Raw genomic sequence first — 15071 nt, forward strand, 5'->3', positions numbered from 1 at the left:
ATTACATGTTGAAATAACATCCTAGGATTCATCATTACATGTTGAAATAACATCCTAGGATTCATCATAACATGTTGAAATAACATCCTAGGATTCATCATTATGTGTTGAAATAACATCCTAGGATTCATCATTATGTGTTGAAATAACATCCTAGTATTCATCATTACTTGTTGAAATAACATCCTAGGATTCATCATTACATGTTGAAATAACATCCTAGGATTCATCATTATGTGTTGAAATAACATCCTAGTACTCATCATTACATGTTGAAATAACATCCTAGTATTCATCATTACATGTTGAAATAACATCCTAGGATTCATCATTACATGTTGAAATAACATCCTAGGATTCATCATTATGTGTTGAAATAACATCCTAGGATTCATCATTACATGTTTAAATAACATCCTAGGATTCATCATTACATGTTGAAATAACATCCTAGGATTCATCATAACATGTTGAAATAACATCCTAGGATTCATCATTATGTGTTGAAATAACATCCTAGTACTCACATAACATGTTGAAATAACATCCTAGTATTCATCATTATGTGTTGAAATAACATCCTAGGATTCATCATTACATGTTGAAATAACATCCTAGGATTCATCATTATGTGTTGAAATAACATCCTAGTACTCATCATTACATGTTGAAATAACATCCTAGTATTCATCATTACATGTTGAAATAACATCCTAGGATTCATCATTACATGTTGAAATAACATCCTAGGATTCATCATTATGTGTTGAAATAACATCCTAGGATTCATCATTACATGTTGAAATAACATCCTAGGATTCATCATTGCATGTTGAAATAACATCCTAGGATTCATCATAACATGTTGAAATAACATCCTAGGATTCATCATTATGTGTTGAAATAACATCCTAGTACTCACCATTACATGTTGAAATAACATCCTAGTATTCATCATTACATGTTGAAATAACATCCTAGTATTCATCATTACTTGTTGAAATAACATCCTAGGATTCATCATTACTTGTTGAAATAACATCCTAGGATTCATCATTACATGTTGAAATAACATCCTAGGATTCATCATTATGTGTTGAAATAACATCCTAGGATTCATCATAACATGTTGAAATAATACCCTAGGATTCATTATTACATATGGAAATAATACCCTAGGATTCATTATTACATATGGAAATAATAGCCTAGGATTCATTATTGCATGTTGAAATAACATCCTAGGATTCTTTTTTACATGGTGAAATATCCTAGGATTCGTCATTACGTGTTGAAATAACATCCTAGGATTCATCATTACATGGTGAAATGATATCCTAGGATTCATCATCATGTGTTGAAATATCCTAGGATTCATCATTACGTGTTGAAATATCCTAGGATTCTTCATTACATGTCGAAATGATATCCTAAGATTCATCATTACGTGTTGAAATGTCCTAGGATACTTCATTACATGGTGAAATAATATCCTAAGATTCATCATTACGTGTTGAAATATCCTAGGATACTTCATTACATGTCGAAATAATATCCTAAGATTCATCATTACGTGTTGAAATATCCTAGGCTTCATCATTACATGGTGAAATAATATCCTAAGATTCATCATTACGTGTTGAAATATCCTAGGCTTCATCATTACATGGTGAAATAATGTCCTAGGATTCATCATTACGTGTTGAACTAACATCACTGGTAGGACAGTATTTGTAACAGACAAATAATACATGTTCATATATTCAGTCGTTACTAATCATACACTATCATATACAAATAAAATCTGCCATAGATATCCCGATGAGAAATTTGTCAACTAAATTCAGTTCGGCAGATAAGAGGCTATATCGATAGATACATAATAACCTATCATTTTGTAGTTAATAGATGCAAACTAACTTATGAGAATACAACTGAAAATATATATATCATGATGCATTCATCGGCCACAGATATTTTGATCAAATAATGATAGCATTATGAACCAAACATAAATAGAAAATCACTCATATATATATATATATATATATATATATATATATATATATATATATATATATATATATATATATATATATATATATATATTGATTAATGTTCAGATACCTGTAATTACATGATATCCTATTGTTATGTTTATGAATGGTTATATAATTCAGCTGGATCACATACAATAATAGTAGTAGTAGTAGTAGTAATAGTAGTAGTAGATATTATTGTAACAGCAGTAGATACCTTCAGTGATCAAATAAATAAATGAAATTAACATAAGAATAAGATAATAAATCAATTAAATCCTTCTTCGCGGCCGAATCCACAACAGATTATATAGAACAGCGCGAGAATGTGTGGCCCTATTGCCTGACGTGTGGCCATACTACCTGACGTGTGGCCATACTGCCTGACGTGTGGCCATACTGCCTGATACCTGATACCATACTGATAAATGTGACAACTCGACTTTTTTCAGTGTGAATGAAAATGAGTCAATCTGACCCGAATCAAATGACTCATAACTCGACTCATAACTGTGGTCTCAGCTTAAAGGTTAAGAAAAAATTAAAGAAAAAGATGAAAAATATCTAAACTTGTGAAACGAACATCGAATGTCCGACAAAGTTACGTAATACTTAGCGGAACTGGAAATGTAGCCTCTCATACCTGCTGATTTATTAAGCCTCGTCTAAACGTCGTAAAGATCTTTTCCTGTCCAATCTGGAGCTTAATTTAGAGCTTAGAGCTCTTGTAATGTCTTCTTCTCTGCTTTATACTCTCCATATCAATTCACTGATATGAACAGGAAAGCAGGTTCCATTTGCCGCGCGTTGTCGTGTCCGAGAAAATCTGGGAAGAAGAGCGGGTTAAATGCGCGACGACAGCAGTCGACTGTTTGGTGGCGGGAGCATTGTGGGTAACGAGATTCCACCGCCAGTTTCACCTCAGCCAGCCAGCCAGCCAGCCCAGCCAGCCAGCCTCAGTTCACTTGTAGAGGCCGTGGGGAAGGTGTGTGTGTCGTTCGCCTCTGTAGGCTGGATGTAGTCATTATGTTTCGCTTACTTAGATAGCATATCTTTAGCCTATCAGTTAGAAGGAAGGAGGTTTTGGTGTTAGATTAGTGATCTCAGTGCCATACAACTGCTTGAGAACGGCTGAAATTTCAGAAAAGTGACCCAGATCGTTGGGTTAGTAATGTGCATACTTTCCCGCGGGGGAACGACGAGAAGTGTGTGATTTGTTGGTTTTCGTTGTAGAAGACAAATCCCAGCAAGATGGACTCCAGAAGCAGAAGAAGGAGCATAATAGTACATCTGTGCGTCTTGTCTGCGGCGATTTCCCAGGTAAGTGTGAGGGTGGCGTGTCTTGTGTCTTACCTGTAGAAAGTTTGGGTAGCGGCAGACCCACCTGTTGGTTGTGTGCTGGTCGCTCAACCTGACCCTCCTCCCTCTTACTACATCCTCCACGACCTTCTCCCATATTGTTAAGTTGTATTCCTCAGTCGGAAATTTACCTCAATTTTATGGGAAATACATCATCGTCATTCAGTACATGAGTAAGACGACATAGTTACGATATCGTGATGTTAAGGAACCATTTAACTGCTCAAGTATTCATCCCTCTCCTAACCTACGTCAAGCTAATCGTAGCTAACTAGGACGATCAAGTTGCCTTACGTTAGTCAGCCTTTGTCTACTGACGTAACCCCGTCGCACCAAACCTGATTCTGGACCACATCAGCCCCAATGATAGAGAGGGTCTGGCTGTATCGGTAACTAAGGTAACTCAAGGACGACACGCAACTAACTCTGCCAGTTTAGCGATGTGTGAAGGTTTTTGTGTCGTGGATTGTTATAGGTAATGTGGGAGAGGAGATTGTGTTACGAAGTGTATAATAGTGTGTCCATTGCCGCACATTTACTTCAATAGCTCATGTCAACAGCAGAACTCAAGAGAATAAGATGTATTGAACACCACTGGCAAGTAGGAGGAACTACATTTAAGGTGACTTTACGGACTTGACGAATGAAACTACTGAATAACAACGAAAATCACATCATTTTAAAAAATGTTATACCAACACAGGTGAGACCGAGTGTGTGTATACACATTTAATTGTTAAGTAAAAGTGGGCAGGAATGTGAACATCGAAGAAAATATGGGTTAAATATTAGAAAATAAAGGAAAATATATTTGCAATTTTAAAACATTGAAAAAAAAAGAAACTCGCCAAACTACTAAGTGTTTCAATGTTTTCCATATTTTTGAGCTCTTTCAGAAATATGAAATGCTTTTGTACATATAACGGGGAGGGATTTCAACACTGGTGCGCCACCATCTCTCGACCGTTCTGTGAATGTCGCACAACTTCATATCCTTGTGAATGTTTTCTATATTCACAATAGCGTAGTTTATTTCGTTCAGTCACTCTGATACGGTAAATGTTCTTTATATCCTTGGTATATTCTTTGCTTTGTATGGCCTCTGGTTATTCTGTATTTGCAACTTCCGAAAACGTCGTTTTTATCATAAAATTTAAAAGCGAAGGTTGTGATCAGGTCACCCCATACTCTTCTCTCTTCCATGGTGGAGTAACTTATGGCCATAAAATATCTCGCAGCAACTTGGCTTTGTATCCTGGCACCCCCGGTTGCCTTCCTCTGTCCTTGTGATTTTTTGCTGCTTTTGTTATTTGCTTGTCGTACATGCGTGTTCTAAGGAAGACCATTTTGATTTGAATGTACCTAAACATTTTCTTTGTAATAATTTCTGAAGAACTTTAAAAGGAAATATGGAAAAAAGTTGGAATTTTATGAGCTTGCTGGTGAGAATGCTTCAAATAGTTGTCCCTTAAACTTTTTTTTTCTCAATTTTATCCCGCTACTTCACCGGTTGATGGATGATGAAGACAATGTATTTTTATTATTCTATTATTTATTTTATTAATGTAGTTTTATTACAACCACAGTTAAGGTCACCCTCGATCTCCGTGCAAATTTAGGTACGTTATATTGTGGTTGCTCCTTATTACAATTTGATTCATGACATATGAGACATTGTACAAATAGCTGGCACAACTCTCATGCAATTAACACGATAAAGAAGTTGTGATTTGAGCCAATCTGTTATTTTGTAGCGGCTGCACGATGCTAACAACTGTTTTTGGCCATATTTCAGCCGCTGTCCATTTAACATATGTTGTTGCATATTTCAGTAGGAGTACATGATGCACAATTGTGATTTGATCTTTTTTAAGGTATTTGTGGTCTGTCACTTTTTATAAGCTATTACATGACCATATTTCAATCATTGTACATGAATTTGGGTAGTTTTAATCCACATACATAGTGACAGATTTGTGGCGACACGTTTTACCGTCTTAAATAACTTTGAGGTTAACATTATTTCTTCAACATTTGCCGCTATTCCACGCATTCCAACATGTGTTGATGAAGCTGAGTGGCTCTTATTGATATCTGAACACAAAGCTAAGTGTGGACGGAGGAAGATATCACATATATGTGAACCGGTTATGGCTTTTCAAGTTTATTACCTTTATAGTGTGTTGACGAAAGGGAATCCAGCAAACTGATAGTTTGCTTGTTTTCTACATCAGAAAGAGACCGCTCAGACATGCGTCTGGGCAAGCACAACGCTGTCATGAAAATGGCCATGTGTGACGGAGTCGCTTCGAGCTGTTAGGTGGGTAGGGTGTGGACCAGTGGCCAAGGCTACCCCACCCACCACCACCATATTTAGAGGCTCTAGGTAAGGACAAGTTTTAAGTAACGCTTTAGGAGACGTGCGCGCTCTTATAAAAAGTGTATACTTTTTTCATTTTAGAAAATATAAGTGTACGGTATTCGGTCATGAAAACATAAGTGTACGGTATTCGGTCATGAAAGCATAAGTGTACGGTATTCGGTCATGAAAGCATAAGTGTACGGTATTCGGTCATGAAAACATAAGTGTACGGTATTCGGTCATGAAAACATAAGTGTACGGTATTCGGTCATGAAAACATAAGTGTACGGTATTCGGTCATGAAAACATAAGTGTACGGTATTCGGTTATGAAAACATAAGTGTACGGTATTCGGTCATGAAAACATAAGTGTACGGTATTCGGTCATGAAAACATAAGTGTACGGTATTCGGTTATGAAAACATAAGTGTACGGTATTCGGTCATTAAAACGTAAGTATACGTTACTGGTTCATTCGTGAGGTCTAACTTTCCAGTTCCTACATTTTTTCTTTTAACCAACTTTCTCTTGCAAGCGGAACTGACCACCGAGTTGCTTAGTCGCTGGATTCCCTTCCCTGTGTAAACAGCTCGCAAAGAAACCACAGTGGGCGTGAGATCCTCTCTCTCTCTCTCTCTCTCTCTCTCTCTCTCTCTCTCTCTCTCTCTCTCTCTCTCTCTCTCTCTGTCTCTCTCTCTCTCGCCAGAGGTCAAGTGGTGTGCGTTATCTAGTATATGCAAAAAACAGATTAAGTTTTGTTTGCTCTAACCAAGAAGTTAACTGTGTTGATATTGTAAGATAACCTAACCTAACCAAGAAGTTAACTGTGGTGATATTGTAAGATAACCTAACCTAACCTAACCAAGAAGTTAACTGTGTTGATATTGTAAGATAACCTAACCTAACCAAGAAGTTAACTGTGTTGATATTGTAAGATAACCTAACCTAACCAAGAAGTTAACTGTGTTGATATTGTAAGATAACCTAACCTAACCAAGAAGTTAACTGTGTTGATATTGTAAGATAACCTAACCTAACCAAGAAGTTAACTGTGTTGATATTGTAAGATAACCTAACCTAACCAAGAAGTTAACTGTGTTGATATTGTAAGATAACCTAACCTAACCTAACCAAGAAGTTAACTGTGTTGATATTGTAAGATAACCTAACCTAACCAAGAAGTTAACTGTGTTGATATTGTAAGATAACCTAACCTAACCAAGAAGTTAACTGTGTTGATATTGTAAGATCATTTTCTTTTTTACAATAAATTATCTGATGATGAAGTACACATTTGTGAAGGTTTATTGTATGTATACCAGTTTGTCAAAACCAGTGGTCCCAACTTGTCCACAAAGGTTCATCAGTACTATTTACATTTTCGAAAAAGATAATGATATAGATCTTACTAAAGGTGTTAAGACTTACACAGTTGTGATTATGGACGAAGTTAATTAATGAATGATCTTTTATGTGATGATACAACATACTTCAAACTCTGTAGAAATCCCCTAGAAGCAGTTAATGTTCACTTTAATAAAGCACTGAAGTTGTTGTTGAATGGTAATGATTCACTCATCACAAGATTATCATCATTGTCGCCTTCATTACCTTATATGTATGGAATTATCAAGACACATAAGCCAAACATTCCAGCCAGACCCATAGTGAGTTCAGTGGGCTCACTCACATATGAATGATCAAAATGGTTAGTTTCATTGTCAGGCCAACTCGTTGGTGAAATACCAAGTTCTAATATCGTGAACAATGTAGATTTAGTTAACAAGCTTAATGATATCAATGTTGATTTTCATATGAAATTGGTAAGGTTTGATGTTTTAGCCTTGTTCACAAAAGTTACAGTTGATAACCTCTTAGATATTTGGTTGATGTTTTCAGTAATATTGATATGCCTGTTTCAATTTCTTTTTTTCATTGAACTGATAAAATTGTGGATAAAAGTTTGTGTATTTCAGTTTAAGGGAGAATGTTACTCTCAGAAATTTGGCAAGGCATTGGGTAACCACCTTCCACCAGCATTAAGTAATATTTACATGGAATTCTTTGAAACAATATTACTAAGGGATATCTTCCCATCTAAGGCAATGATGTTCTTTGTGTTTCGCCAACAAACGAAAATCTACAAACATTTCTCCCTTTACTTACCTATTTAGTACTTTCCATCAACTTCATTGTAGAAGTGGCAATAAATTGTATGTAACCATTTTTAGATTGTATGATCCATAGGGACAGAAACATGTTTAACATATACAGAAAACCCACCAAGTTTGTTCATATATCCATTATTACTCAGCTCAACATTACACAGTTAAATTATCGTCATTCCAGTTGATGTTCTTTAAGGCAGTACGTGTATATACAGTCCGGAATTTATCGATGATGAGTTTGAGAAGATATATTCCATTGGATCCAAGTTAAAGTTTCCTAGATCTTTCATTGATAAATCGCTTTAGCAAAGAAATCATTTTATTGAGGTAACCCTAAACTTTCCCTTGACACCAAGAATCTTATAGTTCTCCCTTTTAGTGATAATATTACATTACTTCCCAGGTTGCTTAAAGCCTTTATTGTGAATATAGCCTTCAGCAACAACAATACTGTAAAGAATATCAATCAGGAACTCGCCAGAAAATTCTGCGGTCTGTGTTTACGCAATACCGTGCAAAAGCTGTAAAATGTTTTATGTTGGGCAGACTGGTAAGAATCTTTATCTTAGACTTAAGCAACAAAAATATAGTTTAAGAGGACAAGAATCAAGTACTGTGTTTAATCATGTTGAAAATTATGGCCATTGTATTGACTGGAGTAATGCCAATTCAGTAACTGTAAACCGTTTACCACGAGAAATATTGAATCTTTATTATTATATACGCAAAGAATTGTAAATGATATGAATGAAGGTCAGTACAAATTGGATAGCTATATTATAGGCAAAATTTGCAAACAATTCCTTTTCTTGTCCATATTATAAGATTTAATGACAGGCATAATGCCAACCCAAACACCACCATCCGGTAACGCTTGCTTACCAATGGCGTCTTAGCTACGTCACTTCCTTGTATATCAGCTGACTGTTCTACGTCTATCTCAATCTTGTATTTCCCCTGACGATGTGATCATGGCACGAAAGTGCACTTGGGAACTTATCGTGTTTCATTTTCTGTTGCTTTGCATATATATATATATATATATATATATATATATATATATATATATATATATATATATATATATATATATATATATATATATATCTCAAGGGATAGGGGAGGAAGAATACTTTCCACATATTCCCTGCATGTCGTAAAAGGCGAGTAAAAAGGGAGGGAGCGGAAGTGAATCATAGGGTGGGGAAGGGGGCGAAAATTGTGGGAGCCTTGAAGAATGTTTGGAATTCGAGAACATTATCTCGGAAAGCAAAAATGGGTATGTTTGAAGGAATAGTGGTTCCAGAAATGTTGTATGGTTGCGAGGCGTGGGCTATGGATAGAGTTGTGCGCAGGAGGGTGGATGTGCTGGAGATGAGATGTTTGAGGACAATATGTGGTGTGAGGTGGTTTGATCGAATAAGTAATGCAAGGGTAAGAGAGATGTGTGGAAATAAAAAGAGTGTGGTTGAGAGAGCAGAAATGTTTTGAAATGGTTTGGTCACATGGAGAGAATGAGTGAGGAATGATTGACCAAGAGGATATATGTGTCGGAGGTGGAGGGAACGAGAAGTGGGAGACCAAATTGGAGGTGGAAAGATGGAGTGAAAAAGATTTTGAGTGATCGGGGCCTGAACATGCAGGAGGATGAAAGGCGTGCAAGGAATAGAGTGAATTGGAACGATGTGGTATACCGGGGTCGACGTGCTGTCAATGGATTGAACCAGGGCATGTGGAGCGTCTGGGGTAAACCATGGAAATTTGTGTGGGGCCTGGATGTGGAAAGGGAGCTGTGGTTTCGGTGCATTATTACATGACAGCTAGAGACTGAGTGTGAACGAATGGAGCCTTTGTTGTCTTTTTCCTAGCGCTACCTCGCGCACATGAGGGGGGAGGGGGTTGTTATTCCATGTGTGGCGGGGTGGCGATGGGAATAAATAAAGGCAGACTATGAATTATGTACGTGTGCATATATGTATATGTCTGTGTGTGTATATATATGTGTACATTGAGATGTATAGGTATGTATATTTGCGTGTGTGGACGTGTATGTATGTACATGTGTATGTGGGTGGGTTGGGCCTTTCGTCTGCTTCCTTGCGCTTCCTCGCTAACGCGGGAGACAGCGACAAAGCTTTTTTTTTTAATTTTCCAAAAGTAGGAACAGAGAAGGGGGCCAGGTGAGGATATTCCCTCAAAGGCCCAGTCCTCTGTTCTTAACGCTACCTCGCTAACGCGGGAAATGGCGAATAATTTGAAAGAAAAGAATATATATATATATATATATATATATATATATATATATATATATATATATATATATATATATATATATATATATATATGTATTAGGTCGAATATTGATATTCAATACGTTATCTTTCGCTAACGATTATAGTGTTCGTTCAGAATTTTGTAAGGCGTTGGTTTAGAGTTAAGCGTTTAAAAATAGGTACGTGTGACGATGTTTACCCAGTCAGGTCCCGTGCCAAAACACCATCAGCAAGACCCGAGCCTGCGGGGAAAACATGTGAGAAGTCAGTTTTTTCCAAAGTTATATTTTAGTAATTTTTCCCCAAATTATATTTTAGTTTTTTCCCCAAGTTATATTTTAAAAGTAATTTTCCCAAGTTATATTTTAAAAGTAATTTTCCCAAGTTATATTCTAAAGTAATTTTTCCCCAAGTTATAGTATAGAAGTAATTTTTCCCCCAAGTTGTATTGAAATAATTTTTCCCTTAGATATATCTTATAGTATATTTTGTTATGTTTTAGAAGTAATTTTTCCCTAAGTTATATTTTAAAGTAATTTTTCCCCAAGTTATATTTCAAAGCAATTTTCCCTAAGATATATATATATATATATATATATATATATATATATATATATATATATATATATATATATATATATATATATATAACTATTTTCACGGATATTATTACGAAACTGTCTAGTAAGTAGATGTCTTTTCACTAACAGTTTCATTATTGAATTTCCTATCAACACGTATGTTGAAGAACGAGTCATTACGGGATATTCTTGAAACGTGAGATGCATAGGATTTTGGTCATTTTTGTACATATTTGGTTTCAAGTTAATTGATGAGAAGTATCAGAAGCTGATACACCTGGTGGACTACACAGGTAATGATCAAGTAAGATTTTTTCCCCCTTTATCTTGAATTCATTTGAGAATTGTTCACATTACTTCATTTGAGAATTGTTCACATTACTTCATTTGAGAATTGTTCACATTACTTCATTTGAGAATTGTTCACATTACTTCATTTGAGAATTGTTCACATTACTTCATTTGAGAATTGTTCACATTACTTCATTTGAGAATTGTTCACTTTGCTTCATTTGAGAATTGTTCACATTACTTCCTTTGAAAATTGTTCAATTTGCTTCATTTGAGAATTGTTCACTTTGCTTCATTTGAGAATTGTTCACATTACTTCATTTGAAAATTGTTCAATTTGCTTCATTATTTTGAATTATTCACAGACGTGTCTTGGCTCTCGACCATAATCATTCAAAGGGGGAAAATTACCGTTCCGAGTTGAGATGTTGTCCATGTTATAATATGGCTGGCGAGAGTAGCACAACGTTATGCATGGGTGAAACATCATTGTTAAACCCACACCATCTTGACTGACTGAACCGCTGCACGGTATGGGCAGGAAACTACTGGGGCATGACAGCAACACTGGAGTCACTCCCCCTGATCCTGGGGTCCCTCTCCCTGATCCTGGGGTCCCTTCCCCTGGTCCTGGGGTCCCTCTCCCTGATCCTGGGGTCCCTCTCCCTGATCCTGGGGTCCCTTCCCCTGGTCCTGGGGTCCCTCTCCCTGATCCTGGGGTCCCTCCCCCTGATCCTGGGGTCCCTCTCCTTGATCCTGGGGTCCCTCTCCCTTGATCCTGGGGTCCCTGCCCCAGGTCCTGGGGTCCCTGCCCTAGGTCCTGGGGTCCCTGCCCCAGGTCCTGGGGTCCCTTCCCCTGATCCTGGGGTCCCTCCCCCTGATCCTGGGGTCCCTATCCTTGATCCTAGGGTCCCTCTCCCTTGATCCTGGGGTCCCTGCCCCAGGTCCTGGGGTCCCTGCCCCAGGTCCTGGGGTCCCTGCCCCAGGTCCTGGGGTCCCTGCCCCAGGTCCTGGGGTCCCTTCCCCTGATCCTGGGGTCCCTTCCCCTGGTCCTGGGGTCCCTGCCCCAGGTCCTGGGGTCCCTGCCCCAGGTCCTGGGGTCCCTGCCCCAGGTCCTGGGGTCCCTCTCCTTGATCCTGGTGCTCCCTCCCCCAGAGGATCCTGCTCCAGGTGTTGCCAAGCTCTTACCTGTTTTTCAAGACGTAGACATACATACATACATACATACATACATACATACATACATACATGTTTGCAGGTAGTTATCATTTTTGCCGGTAGTTATCATGTTTGCAGGTAGTTATCATGTTTGCCGGTAGTGGGCCGCGTGAGTAACCTTCTATCCTAGTGGGCCGCGTGAGTAACCTTCCATCCTAGTGGGCCGCGTGAGTAACCTTCTATCCTAGTGGGCCGCGTGAGTAACCTTCCATCCTAGTGGGCCGCGTGAGTAACCATCCATCCTAGTGGGCCGCGTGAGTAACCTTCCATCCCTGTGGGCCGTTTGAGTAACCTTTCATCCTAGTGGGGCGCGTGAGTAACCTTCCATCCTAGTGGGGCGCGTGAGTAACCTTCCTTCCCAATGGGCCGTTTGAGTAACCTTCCATCGTAGTGGGGCGCGTGAGTAACCTTCCATCCTAGTGGGCCGCGTGAGTAACCTTCCATCCTAGATGGCCGCGTGAATAACCTTCCATCCTAGTGGGGCGCGTGAGTAACCATCCATCCTAGTGGGCCGCGTGAGTAACCTTCCATCCCTGTGGGCCGTTTGAGTAACCTTTCATCCTAGTGGGGCGCGTGAGTAACCTTCCATCCTAGTGGGGCGCGTGAGTAACCTTCCTTCCCAATGGGCCGTTTGAGTAACCTTCCATCGTAGTGGGGCGCGTGAGTAACCTTCCATCCTATTGGGGCGCGTGAGTAACCTTCCATCCTAGTGGGGCGCGTGAGTAACCTTCCATCCCAGTGGGCCGTTTGAGTAACCTTCCATCGTAGTTTGGCGCGTGAGTAACCTTCCATCGTAGTGGGGCGCGTGAGTAACCTTCCATCCTAGTGGGCCGTTTGAGTAACCTTCCATCGTAGTTTGGCGCGTGAGTAACCTTCCATCGTAGTGGGGCGCGTGAGTAACCTTCCATCCTAGTGCGGCGCTTGAGTAACCTTCCATCCCAGTGGGCCGTTTGAGTAACTTTCCATCGTAGTGGGACGCGTGAGTAACCTTCCATCCTAGTGGGGCGCGTGAGTAACTTTCCATCCCTGTGGGCCGTTTGAGTAACCTCCCATCCTAGTGGGGCGCGTGAGTAACCTTCCGTCCTAGTGGGCCGTGTGAGTAAACTTTTATCCTAGTGGGGCGCGTGAGTAACCCTCCATCCTAGTGGCGTGCGTGAGTAACCTTCCATCCTAATGGGGCGCGTGAGTAACCTTCCATCTCAGTGGGCGTGTGAGTAAACTTCTATCCTAGTGGGGCGCGTGAGTAACCTTCCATCCTAGTGGGGGGCGTGAGTAACCTTCCATCCTAGTGGGCCGTTTGAGTAACCTTCCATCCTAGTGGGGCGCATGAGTAACCTTCCATCTTAGTGGGGCGCTTGAGTAACCTTCCATCCCAGTGGGCCGTTTGAGTAACCTTCCATTGTAGTGGGACGCGTGAGTAACCTTCCATCCTAGTGGGGCGCGTGAGTAACTTTCCATCCCTGTGGGCCGTTTGAGTAACCTCCCATCCTAGTGGGGCGCGTGAGTAACCTTCCATCCTAGTGGGGCGCGTGAGTAACTTTCCGTCCTAGTGGGCCGTGTGAGTAAACTTCTATCCTAGTGGGGCGCGTGAGTAACCTTCCATCCTAGTGGGGCGCGTGAGTAACCTTCCATCCTAATGGGGCGCGTGAGTAACCTTCCATCTCAGTGGGCCGTGTGAGTAAACTTCTATCCTAGTGGGGCGCGTGAGTAACCTTCCATCCTAGTGGGGGGCGTGAGTAACCTTCCATCCTAGTGGGCCGTTTGAGTAACCTTCCATCCTAGTGGGGCGCGTGAGTAACCTTCCATCCTAGTGGGGTGCGTGAGTAACCTTCCATCGTAGTGGGGCGCGTGAGTAACCTTCCATCCTAGTGGGGCGCGAGTAACCTTCCATCCCAGTGGGCCGTTTGAATAACCTTCCATCCTAGTGGGGCGCGTGAGTAACCTTCCATCCTAGTGGGGCGCGTGAGTAACCTTCCATCCTGGTGGGGCGCGTGTGTAACCTTCCATCCCAGTGGGCCGTTTGAGTAACCTTCCATCCTAGTGGGGCGCGTGAGTAACCTTCCATCCTAGTGGGGTGCGTGAGTAACCTTCCATCCTAGTGGGGCGCGTGAGTAACCTTCCATCCTAGTGGGGTGCGTGAGTAACCTTCCATCCTAGTGGGGCGCGTGAGTAACCTTCCATCCTAGTGGGGCGCGTGAGTAACCTTCCATCCTAGTGGGGCGCGTGAGTAACCTTCCATCCTAGTGGGGCGCGTGAGTAACCTTCCATCCTAGTGGGGCGCGTGAGTAACCTTCCATCCTAGTGGGGCGCGTGTGTAACCTTCCATCCCAGTGGGCCGTTTGAGTAACTTTCCATCCTAGTGGGGCGCGTGAGTAACCTTCCATCCTAGTGGGGCGCGTGAGTAACCTTCCATCCTAGTGGGGCGCGTGAGTAACCTTCCATCCTAGTGGGGCGCGTGAGTAACCTTCCATCCTAGTGGGGTGCGTGAGTAACCTTCCATCTCAGTGGGCCGCGTGAGCGAAGTTGGAAGCCTGGCTTATGATCCAGTGTTGCCATATTGGCAGATAAATGTGTGTATTTCATTAGCTGTAGGAATTTAGTTATATTTTTCATAGTTATCTGTAGATAATGCATTTTCAAAGGATACCAAAGTTTCTTATTGTAGTAAATGAAGTGTAAATTTTTAGTTACCTATAAAAGAAAATCATATTTAATAAATTCTGTCGAAATGATCAAGTGTTTAGATACATTCTTATGTTAAAATCTGTGAATAATCATTT

General features: G+C 40.3%; 1 protein-coding gene across 2 annotated transcripts in view; it reads left to right on the forward strand.

Moving 5' to 3' along the window:
• Positions 1 to 2989: 2989 nt before the first annotated feature.
• LOC139755960 (tyrosine-protein phosphatase 10D-like) overlaps positions 2990 to 15071 on the forward strand; it is a 657464-nt gene continuing 645382 nt past the window's right edge. For both annotated transcript variants that reach the window (XM_071674794.1, XM_071674795.1), the window contains exon 1: positions 2990 to 3359. In XM_071674794.1, the coding sequence (XP_071530895.1) occupies positions 3291 to 3359 (69 nt within the window). In that variant the 5' untranslated portion in view covers positions 2990 to 3290. The remainder of the gene's footprint in view (positions 3360 to 15071) is intronic.

This window comes from Panulirus ornatus, chromosome 20 (genome assembly GCF_036320965.1).
Source record: "Panulirus ornatus isolate Po-2019 chromosome 20, ASM3632096v1, whole genome shotgun sequence".
Taxonomy (NCBI): domain Eukaryota; kingdom Metazoa; phylum Arthropoda; class Malacostraca; order Decapoda; family Palinuridae; genus Panulirus; species Panulirus ornatus.